Source organism: Tyto alba, unplaced genomic scaffold, assembly GCF_018691265.1.
Source record: "Tyto alba isolate M040663 unplaced genomic scaffold, T.alba_DEE_v4.0 Super-Scaffold_21, whole genome shotgun sequence".
NCBI classification, from domain to species: Eukaryota; Metazoa; Chordata; class Aves; order Strigiformes; family Tytonidae; genus Tyto; species Tyto alba.
The window spans coordinates 19,497,268-19,515,599 of NW_024881295.1; the positions used below are offsets into that span (position 1 = coordinate 19,497,268).

Sequence of the window (18,332 nt, forward strand, 5' to 3'; positions counted from 1 at the left end):
AGGTCATTATTCGCGTGTTCTGCCAGATGCAATCTAATTATATTCTTTTAATTATATCACATATGTCTTCCTTTTATAGCTGTTCTGAAGGCACTGACTTTTCTCCCACCAAGGTTGCTCGGCCAAGTTCCTTTGTTCTCTTTCTCCCTTAGGAACAAATGAACTCCCTCTGGCTAGGGAGAACGGAGTAGCGCTCCCGGAGCGGCAGGGTGGGCTGCCCGGTGGGTGTGGGGAGGACACTGGGAGCTGAAGGTGGTGGTCCAGCTGGCCCTGGTGGGGCAGGGATCTGGCTGACCGGCCAGCCGGGCTGTCACAGTGACCAGGACAGCTTCAGCTTTGCTCTGGACAGAACCGAGGACCCAGTGCCTGTGCAGCCTCGGACCCAAGGCGCGGAGGCCGCCGGTGAGGTTTCTCCCAGCTCTGCCTCACAACCCGGGGGGTGGCAGTAGGGGCTGGAGAGCCTCCCGGAGCACTCAGGGCCCTGACAGCAGCCAGCAAGCTTGGCTATAAATAAGAGGTTTTTTCTTTGCTCATTTTCCTGCACATTTGATAGGACTTGAATTCTTAAAAACCTCTAGTGCTGTTCCGAAAAAGCGATTTCAGAAAATTGGCGGGCTGGTGATTGCCGTCATCCTAGGAGTGACGAGGCTATTTTCCCCCGTGTCTCACATTTGATGTGATTGTGACAATTGTCTCTAAATGGGAACGTGAGGAGCTGAACCAGGAGCTCCCACAGCTGCATGCACAGCTACAACGTGAAACTGCCAGCTAAATCTCCATGACTGGCACTCATGCCCTCCGCAGCTCTGGCACAGAGAAGGATTCATTACACGTCTATTATCTGCTCATGCAATTATTCCTCTCTGTGAACCACAGGAGAATTAATATCCTTTTCATGCTACTGCCCTTGTCAGGCCACAGCCCAGCAGCTAAAGCTGAAAGTATCATTGCTCAATAATTTCTTGCTTGACTCAGCCTTCAGTGTTCTTGAAATCCTTGTCCCCGGGGCAAGGTCCCATGACTGCATATCATGGGAACATCTCAGCTGGTTGAGGGAGGTGTTTTTTAGTGAACATTACCAGACCTTGTAGCTGCAGGGTAAAAACTTAAAACCACAACTCATTTGCATTCAAGATACTCCATTACCCTGCCTAAATATAAAATTATCAGTACTGGGGGTTTGAGGCTTTTCTTTCTTTATATACTGGTACTTTTACTGGATGGGTTTTTACTTTTTTTTTTGCCTGGCAGGGTAGACTGTTATTTCATAATTTTTGCAGGCAAGGCTTGCTAAAAATGAAAAATCTGTTTCCTCCATTAAAAGGAAGAAGAAACAAATTACTGGATGTAAACAGAAAGCATAGTAAAATCAAAGGTTAGGATAATTCCAGTGGGAAGTGACCTCAGAAAGTCTCTAGTCCAATCTCCACTTCCAAGCAGCAGCTCTGAGCTCAGTCCGGGTCGCTCAGGGCTTTACGCAGTTGAATCTTGAGAACATGTTAAGGATGGAGATGGCACAGCCTCTCCAGACTGCCTGCTCCACTGTCTGGCTGACCTCACAGTGCAACAGCTGAAAGCCAAGTTAAAATATATGTTGCCTATACATATACATGTACTGAAGGAATGAAGAAAAAAAGTATAAGAGCCATTTATATGGGGGAAACCAGAGCTGCTGAGGTGCGTAGTCAGGTATTAAGCAGGTAAGTTAGAACCATCTGTATGCTATGTGTATCACTGGGTAATGCAGTTCCAGCATATATGATAATTCATAGATAGAGCTTGCAGATGTCCTTTTGTGGAAAAGCAGAATTAAGTTGCAATGATATAAGGTGGAATGAATGGCTGAACTGGTCAGGAAATGCACTTTCACGCATCTACAAAAAAAAAAAAAAAAAAGTGCGATTCAATTATCTTTCTTTTTTTTCATTTGAAGTTTTTCTTTGAAATTCAAGTGGCGGGTTTGTTTTAGGAGCATCTCATTAGTATTACTTTGCACATAAAATTCAGCATGTATTTTGGGTTTTCTAGTTAATTCTCAAGTCACTCCCTTTGTGCCAAGCAACTTGTGAGGTTACTCTAAAGAGGAGCAAGTCTTAGACTTTTAGGTTCATAGATTGAAATAGGATCAGACCATGCCACAAGAATAAGGACCAATTTCTCATTTTACGGGAAAATGCAGAAGCAATCTCCCATGAAGCTAGGTGAGGCTCCTGCGCAGCTGTGTCACCCCAGGACTATGACAGACCCCTCAGCTCCAGCCTGTGAGTCGTGCTGCCCTTCAGCCCTGCTGCTCAGGGATCTTCTGTAGGTTGCTGTTAGAGAATGGCTCAGAGACAAGGGTCCTGAGCCCCCCGAGCAATTGTATGATCAGAGCCTGCTCCAGCTGCTGATGCTGGGCCTCACTAGGGTTTGCCTGCAGCTGCTGATACAGGAGGAATGTCAAGGATGCTTCAGCCCTGTGTACCGTGGTGTGTCGAAAACAGGTTAAGGGGAATTAGGAATAGTGGTCTGAGAAACCCAGTGTTATGGTAACGGTGGTCTGAGAAACATTGTGCTATGGTACTGTTGTATATTGAAAACAAGTCAACAGGAATCAGAAATAGTAACATGAGAAACTTAGTGTTATGAGAAGCTTGTGCTGTAAGCTAGCTGCAAGTAGGTGGACTGTGCGAATACGACCCTTAGAGCTTAAGCCAATCAGCTAGTGACTAGTAGGCATAATAATTATCATTGTCTGTATAAATATATGTACCCTGGACCAATAAACACACACGTTGATTGATGCTCTATCCTCCACACTGAACCCGTCTCGGCGTGTCGTTCGTCCGCGGCTCCGCAGGTTGCCTCTTCAGCTTCTCATGGAGCTCGTGCTCCTCATGCTCTGAAGTTTCCCTTTTTTTGGAAATCTATTTTTCTGGAAACGTACTTTTATGACAAGGGAGAGCTCTGGAGTTCACTCTGGGGAGCCCTGGGCCGGGTGATGTCCCCAGCTGTGGCTCTGGTGATGGCCCGTGGTCACCAGGGCAGCAGAGAGGAGCAAACACTCGTGGGCTGAGGGCTGACAGGGAGAGCTAAGCTGCTCTCTCTGCCCCGACAAATCGTTCACACAGAGCTGGGCAGACTCAAGTATACAGTTAACATAAGGAAGACTTTAATATTTTCACATACATGATGAGGAAAATGTAATTTCTTTTTGTCTAAAACACTCCATTTGTTATAAAGTAAATGGTTTGATACTTTCAACTTTTTTTTTTTTTTTCCCCCTGTATTGAACTAGGCCAACTGTCTGTTCTGTAGTGTCAGGAACTATCTTTGAAGCTCATAGCGCCCTGTGTAAAAGTTAGACTTTAAAAGGGTCAATATGAACCACCACAAAACAGCTATCTCTTCTAGTCAGTAAATACATCTGAAAACTTGGCCTTAAACAACTTCAGACTCACATGGTGAGGCAGCAATGCCTTCTGGTTTCCTGTGAAAAATACACTAGGCTATTGATCTGAGAACTCCAGAGGATCTCTGGGATACAGCATCTAAGAGCAGAGAGGAGGGAGTGGAAGCTATTTTGAAAAAAAAAAAAAAAAAAAAAAAAGTTTTCAATGGCTTTAAATTAACAATAAACTGTACCTCTACCAGGAAAGATTTGAGGAGATGCAAACTGAAAGGCTATTTAGTTTTTTTCAGGTAGGTAATTATACCTGATATGTTTAAAGGCGGTAAGTTCTGGTAAGTTTTTGATAAGATGATTGCCCTGTAATTCTGATTTATTATTTCATATTGTTCTATCTGTATTATGTGTATAATACATTCTGTATCTATTGTGTACTAAAATGGTCCATGTTTCCATGGTAAGACAAAATAAGTCCTGGATAATTACAGCTCCTCAGAAAGTGTTCAACCACATCACAAATTATATAAAAGAAATTTTATTAAGGCAGAGAAAAGAAAATGGGCAGAACTGAAAACAAAATCTAAGTATTAAACATAATAAAACATAAACAGAAATTTTAATAGATGGTTTCCTGGCTCCATCTGGTGTTTATTTTACAGAATTTCTATCTCAAGGAAACCTGATTCCCACTCTCCTTTTCAGCTATACCTTGGAAATGAGGAGTGGTAATAGAAAGACACTTAAATTTATACATCTTGAGGGTTTACATTCAAAGTTGTATATTAGCTACTGTCAAGGTACAAGAATACTTTTTTTTTTTTTTTAAATCAGTGTTTATATCCTGTGATTTAAATCATATTCAGATGTGAGAAAGGGTTTCTATGGCCAACGACTTATCATTTTCCCTCATGATATCAGTTAGACTGCTAAAATACTATTTCTCCATACTAACCTTTCCTTGCTTACATCCTCATCGTGGCTAAATCATCAGTACTACTGCTTTATTAAAATTAACTCTCAAACACTTGCAACACAATTATCATAAGTATTCACATCAAATCTTTTATTGTTGCTGCTTCCAGGTCAGATAATAAAACGCAAGTTGGAAGGAAGAGTGAAAAGATCACCACTCGTCTGCTCATTGGGTCAAATATTTGTGGAGAAAGTACCTTTGCAGTCTGGGACAGAAATCACTGTTAGGATCACAGAATTATAGAACTGCCCAGGTTGGAAGGAACCTCAAAAGATCATCTGGCCCAATATTTTTGGGGAAAGGAAACCTAGATGAGATTATCCAGTACCCTGTCCAATCGCATCTTGAAAACCTCTGGTGATGAGGACTCTACCATGTCCCTGGGAAGGTTGTTTCAGTGATCGATTGTTCTCACTGTAAAAAATTTCTTTCTTAGATCAAGATGAAACCTCCCCTGATGCAACCTGTACCCATTTTTCGTTCTCTTTTCCACGTGGCTCCATGTGAAGAGAGAACGTCCACCTGCCTTACAGCTGCCCCTGAAGTGCTGGAATACCATGATGAGGTACCCCCTGAGCCTTCTCTTCTCCAGGGAGAAAAGACCTAACTCCTTCAGTCTTTCCTGCAAAAACCACTGATCACCACCCTCTGAGTGAGGCCTGTGAGCCAAATTCCTATCCATCTCATAGGCTACTCATCCAGTGTGTATCTTGTCACTCTGTCTAGAAGGTGGCTGTGGGAAATCCTGTCAAACGCTTTGCTGAAGTCCAGGTAAACAATATTCCACTGCTCTCCGCATGTTGACAGAAAACATCGTGCTGTTGTCAAAAGTGATCAGGTTTGTCAGGCATGATTTGCTTTTGGCAAATCCATGCTGGCTTTTCCCAATCACCTGCTTCATTTGGTTTGTAACAGCTTCTAAGAGAATTACTTTCCCGGGGATTGAAGACTAATGGGACTGTAGTCCCTCCTTGTAGGTGGGTATGACATATGCCCTCTTCCAGTCATCAGGGATATCCCCTGATCTCCATGACTTTTCAAATATTATAGACAGTGGCCCTATAGCTATGTCAGCCACTTCTCTTAAAACCCTGGGGTGGCTTCCATCTAGACCCATAGATTTATGTAGATATAAGAGAATAAGCTCTTCTTCGTTAGCATTTCCTGTAATATAATAGCATAGCGCCCTTCTTTTTCTACTGGGCCTAACATACAGAACTGTCTTGTCCCGGTATGTTTATATAATATCAAACTTATTGTAAAAAACAGGGTAGATTCAGTATTGTCCTTTAAGAAAAGGATTCTCACTTTCCATAGACTGGAGTATATATATATACACATATATATATAAACACCTGCACATGCATGTTAATACCAATATTAAATCAACATGAATGCATTTTCAAATATGATTTAGCAATTGAGAATAATGTAGTATAGCCAGTACTTCTTGTCAAACAAGCTTTCTGCATACCTCACGGGCTTGACTATACTTGTAGAGCACCTGAGCAAAACAGATAACATTGAGAAAGTCTTCACCAGCAGCAAATATGTTAAAAATTATACCTTTTTTTGTCCCTGTCTCAGAACAGTGAGTTTTCCAACCTAATTTTAAGTAGTTTACTCTTCAGGGTTCTTGGTTACAAGGCACAAGCTGTTCTCAAAGACATTGTTCATTATATGTATGGCTATCACTGCAGTCTTTACAACTTGCCTGTACATACTTATTGTTCAAAATTATCATACTATCTGTATGTCTCATCTGCAGGTGACAGAAGCACTCCGTATACTTGCTATTCAGCATGTCAGCTTTGGTTTTGACTGAATACATGCTCCTAGGACCTCACTGGTGCTCCATGACTTTTACATTCTTTTTTACACTGCAAATATTCACACTTCTGGACTCAGACCTGTTGTTTTCCCCCACAAAAGACTCAATTTCCTAAAACATGTGTGTGTGATGGCAAGGTGGAAGAAGCTAAAGCAAAGATGCTGTAAATCATTTGTCAGTCTCACTGAGCCCAGGTTTTCCTGGGGTACTCAGCCAAGCGCAGCCAGCTCGGTATCATACAAGCTCAGCGCACTCCCATTTAGTCTGCTGCTCCTCATCCCATCCTTATTCTCCACACAGTTACCAATCTCTATGGCAACAGCTGGTAGCTACCAGAGAAGAAGCTGCAAGAGCTACCTCAAAGAAGAACCAGACAGCCTTGAGCCCCTGGTCTGAGAAGGATTATGACTTGTATCATCCACTGGCAGGACAAGCAGGGAATTAAAAAAGCAAAGCAAATGAAAAGCAGGCCATGTAACTGACCCATCCCCAAGCAGGCAGAACAAATCCCATGGCATGTAGCACGATGGACTCCTTCCACCCCCTGAACGTTGACCAGAACAGCATCAGTGGTGTTGGAGATGGGGAAACTCATGTGCCTCTTCCCGAGTTACAAGCACTCCAACCAAGTTACAGCCAATGCCCAGGCTGGAGCAAGTGCTGCCTGCTTATGAGATATTCTGGTCTGAGGTGAGGGCACATCTGGGGGAGTACAAAAAAAGGGCTGTTTCTTTTTTTTTTTTTTTTTTTTTTTTTTTTCCCCCTTCCCAGCTGTAAGAGCAGGATAATTGTATTTATTGCTGTCAGACTGAGCTCTTCCTGTAACATGCCATCCACCATACCCACCCTCTAGTTTCTAACTCAAAATGATTCAGCATTGACTAATGTAAACGGAATGGATTTACTTTACAGGAAAAAAAGAAAAAATTATTTTTGGCTGCCCATTAAATGTCACAGAGGAAATTCATGGCATGTAGGAAAACAACTGTGTACAGTACTGTTGAGCCAAGGCTAACAGATGTACTCATAGTCTAAGCATAATAACAAGATTTTTAATGAGCAGAAAACCAGAAAAGCCTTATTTCCCTGTGGTGATACTGTGGAGGCATTATTATTACTAAAAGCCTTATTTTCTCCTGATTTCTGACATGTTCCGAGGAAGAAGTCTGTAATACTATCTCAGCTCTCTGATCCTGTGCACATGTAAATGGCCTCAGCATTAGGAAAGTAGTTATTACCAGGTGATTTGTTCCTGTTTCCAGGACTGAGCTAATTTCCAAGACTTCTGGGAACGCCATTCCAGAAGGCAAGGAATCCCTAGCCTGGATCTTGTGCCACATCCATCCAAACCTCTGCGTGCCATTTCCAGATATCAGGTCTGGCCCAGGGAGGCAACAGCAGCTTTGGGATAGCATGGAATTCAGAAGAAAGTTGTCTCAAGTCCAGCTCCTCACTATAATATCACCAGGACCGGAATAGAAGTTACTTAATATCTTTCTGTGCTTCCTTTCCTAAAATCGGTAGAAGATACTTTTTAACCTTATCAAGGCAAGTGCCCCAGAAAGGCAGGAAGCTACAGGTTTTCTATTATATGGAGCATTTGAGCTTTCTGGGAACGGAGGCTTAGTCTGAATTAACTTGGTTTCAGGATAGCGGTGCCTAATAGTTCCGTAATAGCCACATTTAACTTTGGCTGGGCTTTTTTTTTTTTTTTTATCTGAAATGGCATGTGAAAAAGGGATTTGTAATACATTGCAATAAAGTCTCAAATCTCCCTAACTGATATTTACTGCCCAAATCTTAATTAAGTGTAGCCATTAAAAGAAAATCCATTGCTTCACAAAGGACAACTACTCTTCGTTTTCTAACTGTGCTAGTTAAACCAACAACAACAAAAAAAAATAAAAAAAAAGAAGAAAGGGAACACTTTTTTTTTTTTTTTTTTTGAAAGCTCTGGTGGGATCATAGGATGATTCAGGTGGGAGGAGACCTCAGGAAGTCTCTAATCTAACCTCCTACTCAGGGCAGGGTCAGCTCTGAGTTTAGAAGGACTGCTCAGGCTTTATTTAACTCAGCTGGGTCCTGAAAAACCTCCAAAGGTGGACACGGCACCATCTCTCCGAGCAACCTGGGCCAACTGCCTGCCCACCTGCCTCCCGTAAACGACGGGGATCTGTCCTTAAATCCAGCCCAGTCCTCTCGTTTCATCTTGTCCCTGCTGCCTCTCGTCCTCCCACCCCACGCAGCCAAGACGAGCTTGGCTCCACCTGACCAACACCCCCTCTTCGGTCCCAGGGTACCCTGGATGTGGTCAGGTGACTGCAGAGTAAGGAAATAAAAATAATAAAAAAAAAAAAACAAAACCAAACACCACCAAACCCCTTTTTTTAGCCTTCTCCACCATGGGAGGCTGAGACTTCCCAAGCACTGAGGCGAGGGGCGCCCAACTCGTACAGGATTTTGCCCACATCTCGATGCCTAGCTCTCCCGATCCTCCCTTGAAGGCCCCAGCTAGCAATTACCCGTTTCTGTTAAAATTCGTCTCTCATTTAACTCCTTGGCGCGCCCCGTGGAGCGGCAGGCTCGACAGCCAGCACCCAGCCGCCTCCCTGGGCGGAGGGAGGGAGGCAGAGAGGCCTTACAAGACGCCCCGCCGTCCTCTTTGCTCGGCTCCTTATCCCCCCCCAAAAAAGCGTCAGGGAGCGGCCGCCCCGACCGTCGCCCCCCCCCCCCCCCCCCCCCCCGGAAAGCTCCAGGCCCGCGGCCGCCCGAGGGGCGCGGGCAGGCGGGCAGGCGGCGCTGGGCGCCCCCCTCCCCGCGGCAGTGAGGGCGGGCCGGCACCCGGAAGAAGGAGCCGCCGCCTCCCTCCTGACTTCCCCAGCGGGCAAGCAGGGAGGCAAGCAGGGAAGCCAGGCGCTATGCTGCAGTTCTTGGTAAGGCCCGGCCCGGCGGCGGCGGCACCGCCGCCATTTCGCGGCGGGGCGGAGCGAGGCGGGCGGGGGCGGCGGTGCTGGGGCCGCTCCTCGGCCAGAGGAGGGAAGTCGCTGTGTGCGGTCGCCGCCCGCACCCCGCTCCCCGCGGGAGGCTGCGGGGAGGCCCGGCGGGCGGATGGCGGCCGCCGCCTCCCCCCCTCAGCCCCGCCGCTCGGCGCTGCGCGCCGGGGCTGCTCCCGCCCCGTGGCGCGACTCGCCCCCGTGGCCGTGAGGCCGCCTCAGCGGGGCGGCTGCGCCCCGTTTTGGCTCTCCGGCGGCTCAGCGTCCGTGTGCGTGCGGCTTCGGGCCGTTTCCCTTCTCTGGCTCCTTCAAGCCCGCCCTGACCCCCTGAGCCGCCTCGGCCCGCTTTGCGGTACCCGCCGGGGGGGGTCCCTGCTCCCCGCAGTGCGCTGCCTTAAAACGAGAAGTTCCTGCCTTGTCTTTTCTCCAAGTCGTGCCCTTAATTTGCCTGAGAGAGTCAGCAGTCCTTGCTTGCTCACGGTGATGCCCTCCTGCTGCTCGGATTTCTTTGTATGAGCGTGTGTGCCTCCCTCCTCTTGTGGGAGCAGCGGTTTCCAGTCCTTGCCATTTTGCTCGCCTTTAAAAATTTATCACTGGAGTTGGGGATTTTTTTATACATGGAAGTTAAGGCAAGGGATCGTGTTTCATTACTGCCTTTCATTAAATCTCCCTTACAACAGCAGAATTAATAAATTCTGTCTTTTTGTTGCAGTTGCTAGATGAAAACTTTAATTAGGACTTCTTGATTAGTGCCTGAAAGTTAGAAAAAAGGCATACTAATTCTGCGTTTCCTCCCTCTTTGGGTGTAGATTGAGTATTTGACCCTTGCTCTCCCTTTTTAGGGCTGTAACAGAGAGATAAAGGGATAATCTTGCAAACCATGTATTTTTGCTATACAGAGTTAAGCATGAAATAAACATTTGTTTAAAGTGCAGCTTGAAATGCTGGGTAAAAATTTGTAAGACCCTGAACTCCCATCAGCCTTGTTGTCCTTAGTTAACACGCATATTTTAATTGGCTGTGTATCTGCTATCCACATAATTGAAGTCTAAATAGTGAAATGTTTCCCTGTTCTTGAATTGTCAGCTGTAAAAGTAAATGTAACTGGGTGGATTGCTCTCGAATGCAGTGCTAGACTTTTCAATAAAGGAGTACACTTAAAGGGAGTACTGGTATCAGTACTATCTGTACTGTATAAGTCTTATCACACAGCAGAATGGGTTAGTTACACCATTTTTTGGAAATATTCTAGGGTGAAGGCCCAGAAAACTGCTAATAAACAAGTGAGTTCTGAGTGCTAAAGATACAGGAAATTCTCTGCTAGAATGATGCTCTGCATTAAGAGCAATCACAAGTCTGGTTTACATCAGTTTGATATTTGTTAATATCTCCCAGAGTACCTTAACTGATATTTAAAACCACAAGAGCAAATGACAACCAGTACATTGTACACAAAAAGTATTCTACTTTTTCTTAAATTGTTAAAGCTATACTCCTTAAAAGGTAATAATAAACAAAAAAAAAGACCAAAAATCTGTTCAAGAAAATACTGATGTAACTTGCAGTCATGGTTCATTTGACAGTTTTCAACAATTTCTGTTTTCTACAACTTTTCACCAGTGATGCTTACAGAGTCAGAATCACTGAAAAGATGAACTGCTCTGTGCTTGGAAAAGGTGTCTCGTCAATATGTGATGGCAAAGTTGTTATTGTGGACAGTGATTTTATTTTTTTTAAAATATTCTGACAGCAGTGACCATGAGCAAAGCCGGTTTTCTTAAGCAGAACTGGTCTCAGCTGTCATATAGAGTGATTTGTCTACTGACAATGAACGAAGGCACAATCAGTAGTGTCCCCTTTCAAAACACTTAAATGAGTTTTCATAGTGTAGGATGTACGTACTATGAAACATAACAATAAAATAAAATCTAGGATCCTGGGAAGTTGCTGAATGACAGTCTCATCACCTGTCTTTGAAGAGAGGAATTTCTTTCACTCTAAAAGTGTTGTTATGCTTGAGGATTTTCCTCGGCTAGCAAACAGGGTCCAGTTCAGACACTGTGCTTCTGTTTTGCTCTCATTCTCCTTCCAGGGTGCATTTTCACAGACACCCTTCAGCAACCCTGAGTTTGCACTGTTGTCAAAAGAAGTTGTGCCCTGCTTCCAACCAACGGTGCTTTTCTGCTTCAGAAGAGCCCCTAGATCAGAGTAGATTTGGCTGAAAACTGATCTCTTGGAGTCAAAGGGGTCTGGAAGGTGCACAGTTGTTAGTTGTTGCAGAAGAGAAGTAGCAGGGTTGCATCAGTTGAAGTTGATGGAGGAACTCTACTCTTAAACCTTATAGAGTGAGACTGGGATCTTTTTGCAGTCAGAGCCTCTGTTCTGACTCTCAAGCCTGTGAACCCTTTTTTTTTCCTGTATATTCCTGTGTTATGTCTTTGTGTATGTGTGTCCCTCTCCAGCACTGAACATCGTTTTAGTGGGGTGTTGATTTAGGCTTTCCAGGCATGGACAAAGAGCTACGTGATATGTAGGTCCCTGCTGCTATCTTCCCCCATTTTTATAGGAGTTACTGCCTTTGTGGGTGTGCAGAGAATTTTAAAAAGATGATCATAACCTGATCCAAATAGTCTTGGAGATGTGTATTAAAAACGCAACTGTGCTGTATTTTGGAAAGAATGGTAAGGCTTGCCTGATGAGGAAGATGAGCAAAATCGCATCTCTCTGCAAGAAAGATGAGAAATTAAGTAGGAATTGAAACTCTTTAGTCTTCACATGACTTGTAATATTCCTTTTTCTTTATTTTAACCAATATGCTTTTCATGGAAGGATGTTAACTATTCTTTTCTCCCTTTCTTCCTTTTTAGCTTGGTTTTACTCTTGGCAATGTGGTTGGGATGTATCTGGCTCAGAACTATGATGTGAGTATCATTGTATTCTCAGTTAAACCTATTCTGAACTGAAAATATAAGGCGGTTTTCCCTCAATCAGAACTGTATCAGTCATTATTTTGATAGTTTATTGTATTTAAACAGAATGCAGATCACACTAACTTTTGTTACAGATGAACTCGAATGTAAATGGAACCAAAATATCTATCTCTGACATCTGCTCTATGATAGAGTAATGCTTAGGGCCTTAATGGGTGTTGGGGCCCTAGAGCACAGGTATGATAAACAGTCATCTGCATAGGGACAGGAGAAACAGAACAGGTTTAGCAGCTGCTTAAGGATTGTACTGGTGTTAAATACTGGTTTCCTAACTCAGTCTGTCTGCTTGCAGTGGTTTCCACTCAGTACACTTGTTTATTACTTAAAAATCCATCAGAGCATCTGAAATTTCTGTCTTTTGTACCAATAATGAAAGTAAGTTTTGCCAGTTTTTTTTTTGAAAATTCAGCACCTGCACCTACTCCAAGCAGTGTATCAACCTGCAGTCTTTCATCCCTTCTTTCCTTACAGTGAGAAAAGAAAGTGAGCTTTCTTTCCTTGGTTCTCACAGTGAATGGATATTTTTCACTGAGTCAGTAGAAGAAGATTTAGAGATGAGTCTTCAACAACAGGAATGAAGCACTGCTGGACTTGCTAGTCACAAGCCAAGAAAACCTACTTCGTAGTTTCTCAATTAGTGACAGCCTTGGCTGCAGGGATCACAATATTGTGGAGTTTGAGATCCTGCTGAACACGCAGGAGTGTTCAGCAGTAGGAGGACTAACCTGCTGAAGGTTAGTACTAAGACAAAGGTTTTAGATCTTAGAAGAGCAAACTTCAGCTTGTTCGGAGCTCAGTTGGGAGGGATTCCCTGGGAAGCTACCACGAAGAATAAAGTAGTGAGTGCTGGGAGTTTTTCAAGACTTCTCTCCTGGAAGTATAAAAACAGTTAGTTCTCTTTAAAAGTAAGGGCAGTAGGTGAAGCAAGAGACCCCTTTGGCTTAACTGCGGCTTCTGAATCTGCTCAAAACCAAAAGAGAAGTGTACCAGAGATAGAAAAGTGGATGAATACCCGTTGAGAATGACAAGGGTATTGCCTGGGTGTGCAGATGCAGTTAGAAAAGCAAAAGCTCAGCTCAAATTGAATTGGTCAGAGATGTCAAAAACTGCAAGAAAGAGTTCTTCAGGTATGTAAATAACAAGCAGAAATGGAAGGAAAACATTGTTCTTATGTTAAACAGGAGCGATGAATTTAGTTACCAACAGTGTTGAAGAGGCAGAGGTTCTCAAGACTTTATTCACCTCTGTCTTTACCAACGCTGTTGGGGCCCAGGCCTTGGAAACAAAAACCCAGGTCGATGCAAACACAGACCCAGTGAAGGAAAAGTTGGTATGTGAACTGCTACAGGAGCTTGACCCTTGCAAATTTACGGGCCCTGACGTTACCCACCTGAGGGTGTTGAGAGCTGGCTGACATCATTGCGAGGCCGCTCTCCGTAAGCTTTGAGAAGTTGTGGAGATTGGGGGACATTCCAGGAGACTGGAAAAAAGACTAATGTTAGCCCCATCTGCAACAAGGGCTTAAAGAAGGATCCAGGAAATTATAGGCCCATCCATTTTACTTCATTCCCTCAGAAAGTCATGGAACAAATCCTCCTGGGTTCTATCACAAGTCAAATGAAGCACGTGGTTGGGTAAAGCCAGCATGGATTCACCAAGGGCAAGTCATGCTTGACAAACCTGATCACCTTCTACGACAAAGTAACTTGCTTGGTTGATGTGGGGCAACCTGTGGACATTGCATATCTGGATTTCTCCAAGGCTTTCGATATAGTTCCCACAGCCTCCTCCTTGAGCAACTGATGCATTATGTCTAGACAAGTGGTCTGTGTGGTGGGTGGGGAACTGGCTGACAGGCTGCACCCAGAGGGTGGTGGTAAATAGCTCTTTTTCAAACCTGTCACAAGTGGTGTCCCCCAGGGATTGATATTGGGCCCAACACTGTTTAATATCTTCACAAGTGGTCTGAGTGATGGGATCAGGTTACCCTGATGAAGTTTGTTGACAATACCAAACTAAGTGGGGAAGTGGACACTTTGGAAGGGAGAACCACCCTGCAGGAAGACCTGAATAAGCTCAAGAGTGAGCTAACAGGAACCTTATGAAGTTTAAGAAGGACAAGTGTCAGGTCTTGCACCCGGGTAAACATAATCCAGGAGTGCAGCACAGGCTGGGATCTACCTGGCTGGGGAGCAGCTCTGGGGAAAGGGACCTGGGGAACCTGGTGGACAACAAGCTCAATAGGAGTGACCAGTGTGCTGCTGCATCAAAGCAAGCCAACAGGGTGCTGGGCTCCATCAACGAGGGCATCACCAGCAGAGATAAAGAAGTCATCATCCCACTCAGTGCTTGTCAGGCCACACCTGGAGTAATGTGTTCAGTTTTAGTACCTGCTCTACAAAAAAGATGTGGACAGGCTGGAGAGGGTCCAGAGAAAGGCGACAAAGATGATCAAGGGGCTGGGAAGCCTGCCATGTGAGGAAAAGCTGAGAGAACTGGGTTTGTTCAGCCTTGAGAAGAGAAGGTTTAGGGGAGACCTTATCACCCTGTTGCAGTATTTAAAGGGTGGCTATGAAGAAGATGGAAACTCCCTTTTTGCAAGGAGTCACATGGAAAAGATGAGGGGTAATGGGCACAAGTTACTTCTGGGGAGATTCTGACTGGGCACAAAAGGAAAATTTTTCACCATGAGAACAATCAGCCAGTGGAATAATCTCCCCAGGGAAGTGGTGGATTCCCCAACATTGAACACTTTTAAGATTCAGCTAGACAGGGTGCTGGGCTGTCTTGTCTAGACCGTGCTTTTGCCAAGAAAGGTTGGACCAGGTGATCCTTGAGGTCCCTTCCAACCTGATATTCTATGATTCTGTGATTCAGCACAAGCTTTTAATTTATTCAGAGTCAGCAGGTTCCCTTGTAAGAGCAGTGCCACTTAGCTGTTTACAGGCTGGAGGAGTTTATGAAATTTAATGTTGTTTTGTTTGTTTGTTTGTTTGTTTGTTTTCCCCTTTCCTAGGCAATCTATATTATCCTAGTTTAAAAACAGAAAGCTGTGGAGGATCAAATGTCTGATGACCTTTATGATTTGCTTTCCTCTTGTCTTCAGTATTGAAGTCATCTTGCTTGCAGAATTCTTATTTTTTGCTCCTTGCTCATGCGCAATCTTTCATGATGCTTCCTGTCTAGTCACTCCAGTAAGAATACTAACAAAAGGCTGTTTTTTCTTTCCAGTATATATTTTACAGTGTTATGAAAACGTAGTCATAAGAACATATTTGGTTGTATCAATATGTATTGTAAGCATGGTATAGTGCTTTTCTGGCAGCACTAATAAAGTGTTGCCACAAGAGGGGGACTTATGCCTTTGATTTGCAGGAAGTGGTTCCCCGGGAATGTAACACTAAGTTGCAGTATGAACATGGTAATTTTATTGCTGGTATCAAAGATGATTTGTTTTAGATGGCATCTAAGATAACTTGTCATAATGAGGTCCTCGTTCCGCAGCTGTGTGCACATGTGCTTAGTTATAAGCACGTGGAGGGTTCTGCTGACAGCTGTGGAGTTCTCTTGGTTTAACATAAATGTCAGGCATGTTACAGGCTGGGCTCTTAATTTCGTTCACTCAAACAGAGCTTAACTATGAGAGAGAAGGTAAGAGAGAAACTAATGATACTACCTGTACTATCAGTCTCAAGCCATACAATGAGAGAACTGCAGTCTGTTTGGATTAACTTCCTTCCTCTCTGTGGTCAGGTTAGATATGAAGTAAAAGCCCATGATTTGTTTTCACAACTACCAGTGGGAACTTTGCTTTACTTTCATTTTAATCAGTTAGCTTGTAAAATCCTGTGTTATCAATTCCCAGTTTTAGCTAGAGTCATGAGATAATCTATTCCCTGCTCTTAAAAGTTACTGCTTTTTTTTTTTTTTGTTGAAGTTGTCAAAATTTAATGTTGGATTGCTTTATCAAAATATTTTAATTTGCAGGAGAAAGCTGAAGTTTTGAAGTTCACAAGCGGTAAATTAAATTTTCATTCAAGTGTGAAACTGCAGAAGGTTGCCAATTTGCAATGCAGTAGAATCCCCTCGTGGGGAATTTTGGTTCTCACAAAATGGACCAGGAAGAGTATGTCTTCATAAATTTCTTGAGAACATAATTGGTGCTCTTGAACACCTCTTTTGTCTCAGTTTGTGACCAGTATAGTGCAATCTAATTTCCCCTCTGAAAGTCATTATTAAAACTGTGTGCACCAGTGCTTAAATCGGCTTATTCTTAGCAGTCTGTCTTCTTTGATTGAGGAAGACAGACTGGTCTTACTAAATTTCCTGTGAAGTGATCTTTTTTCCTCCTTCCTGTTCCCGTCACCACTGGCTGACTTTTAGTTTTAACAATCTAAAATATTTCCTGAAGCCTCATGTGAGGTGCTTTCATCTGCCATTTGCTTGATTTTGCTTTGTTTTTAACCTCTGCAAGGTAACAGATCCTGGAAGAAAATACCTTTTAGAAACCAGTTTAAACTTCATAGAATTTCTTGCTGTGTTTATGGTATTGTTTTTCCTGCTGAGGCTTACATAGTTCAGGATTTTTTGTTAATTTATGTGGGCTTTGTTTGTTTTTTTGGTTTTGTCTTTAAAGATTCCTAACATTGCAAAGAAGCTTGAAGATTTTAAGAAGGATGTGGAAGCTAAGAAGAAACCTCCCAGCGACAAGTCCTAAGAGAGTAATATTGCCCAGATCACCTCTGTGCATGCATCAAGGATGCAATTTACCTTTCAGGCACAAAGATCAAGTAGAGTGTTGGCATGGGAGGTTCCTCCACTTTCAGTCTCCTAGAACTGGAATGTCGTTCTTTTGGAAGAGCAGCCGTGAACTTTTCCTGAGCCTGATTTTCAAGGGTTTCAGAATTTGGATTTGCAGCTGATATGTGACTGGATAAGATCATTTGTATTTTTTGTTATTGCTTTTCCTAATATTTTGTAACCCATTTTCACCTGATCCTGTTAGTCCTGTTACTAGGCGTACCTCATACTTTGTAATACCCTAGTTCTTAGAACATTGCAGAAGAAATTAAATGCTTCAAGAAGTAACTTTCAGGGTTTCTTGTCATTTGTTGCAAGCAATGGTATTTCACTGTCCTTAAGACCCTGGTTCCATTATTGGAGATGGGAAAGTTCACTTGTCAAGCTATGAATTTGAGGAGAAGGGGAGAGCTCTTACTTTTTCCGTTAAGCTAGATGATCACTTCCAGCAGTGTACACTTTGCACAAAGATGGCTGATGTAAAAAATTGTAGAAGGCCATCAACTTTAACCTATGTTTCAAATTCATTGTTTCTTCTAGTATTGTCTCTTCCTCTTCTTTCCCTTCTTCTGGGTTGCTTGAGGATGTCTCTGGAGTGATGGAGGGGCTGGGAAAGACGAGTTATCTTCCATAAGCAGTAGTTGGGGCATGTGGAGATCGGTAGTGACATTGTGAATTCAAACCATTTGCTTTATGTACTCAGTGGTCCAGTTGGTGTAATTGTTCTAAGTATGCTTTTTTTTTTTACTGCCCCTTGGTGTGGAACAAGGACTAAAGCTCAGTATTTCTGTCAAATATGTCTGGTATTCCCATTACTTCCTCATTCATCTGCGTGGTCTTCAGCCCATTGCCTTTGTATTTAGTTCAGCTGTCAATCATGTATTTTCTTAGGATTAGAACCATTTATCTACCCTCCCCCTTATTGTTTGTTTGGTATGCTCTTCAACCTCTCCTGCCACTAAAAACCCTGGTGTGTTAGAAAATACACATCGTACTGTAGCACTGTTCTCTTCTGTTTGAATGAAAGGCAAAATCTGCATTTGGAAATGACAGTTTTGCACAAAATTCTGTTGTAAATTCTGAAGAAGCATGGGCTCTTCTCCACAGGTCCTACCAGGAGTCTGTTCCAGTGCAGGTTACTCACAAGCTCACAACCTCCTTTGGGCATCCACCTGCTCCAGCATGAGGTCCTCCACGGGCTGCAGGTGGGATCTGCTCCACCATTAACCTCCACGGGCTGCAGGTGGGATCTGCTCCACCATTAACCTTCACGAGCTGGAGGTGGGATCTGCTTCACCATTAACCTCCACGGGCTGCAGGTAGGATCTGCTCCACCATTAACCTCCACGGGCTGCAG

General features: G+C 43.6%; 1 protein-coding gene across 1 annotated transcript; it reads left to right on the forward strand.

The window, feature by feature from the left end:
- The first annotated feature begins 8,962 nt into the window (after positions 1 to 8,962).
- Positions 8,963 to 17,263, forward strand: STMP1 (short transmembrane mitochondrial protein 1). Its single transcript, XM_032986399.2, has 3 exons — positions 8,963 to 9,125; positions 12,053 to 12,106; positions 16,812 to 17,263. The coding sequence occupies exons 1-3, from the start codon at positions 9,111 to 9,113 to the stop codon at positions 16,890 to 16,892; spliced, it is 150 nt and encodes a 49-aa protein (XP_032842290.1). The 5' UTR covers positions 8,963 to 9,110; the 3' UTR covers positions 16,893 to 17,263.
- Positions 17,264 to 18,332: the final 1,069 nt, after the last annotated feature.

Excerpts from the sequence above, each read along its gene's own strand:
- STMP1 (XM_032986399.2), top strand. Across the intron at positions 12,107-16,811 it reads ATCTGGCTCAGAACTATGAT|ATTCCTAACATTGCAAAGAA; the intron begins GTGAGTATCATT and ends TTGTCTTTAAAG.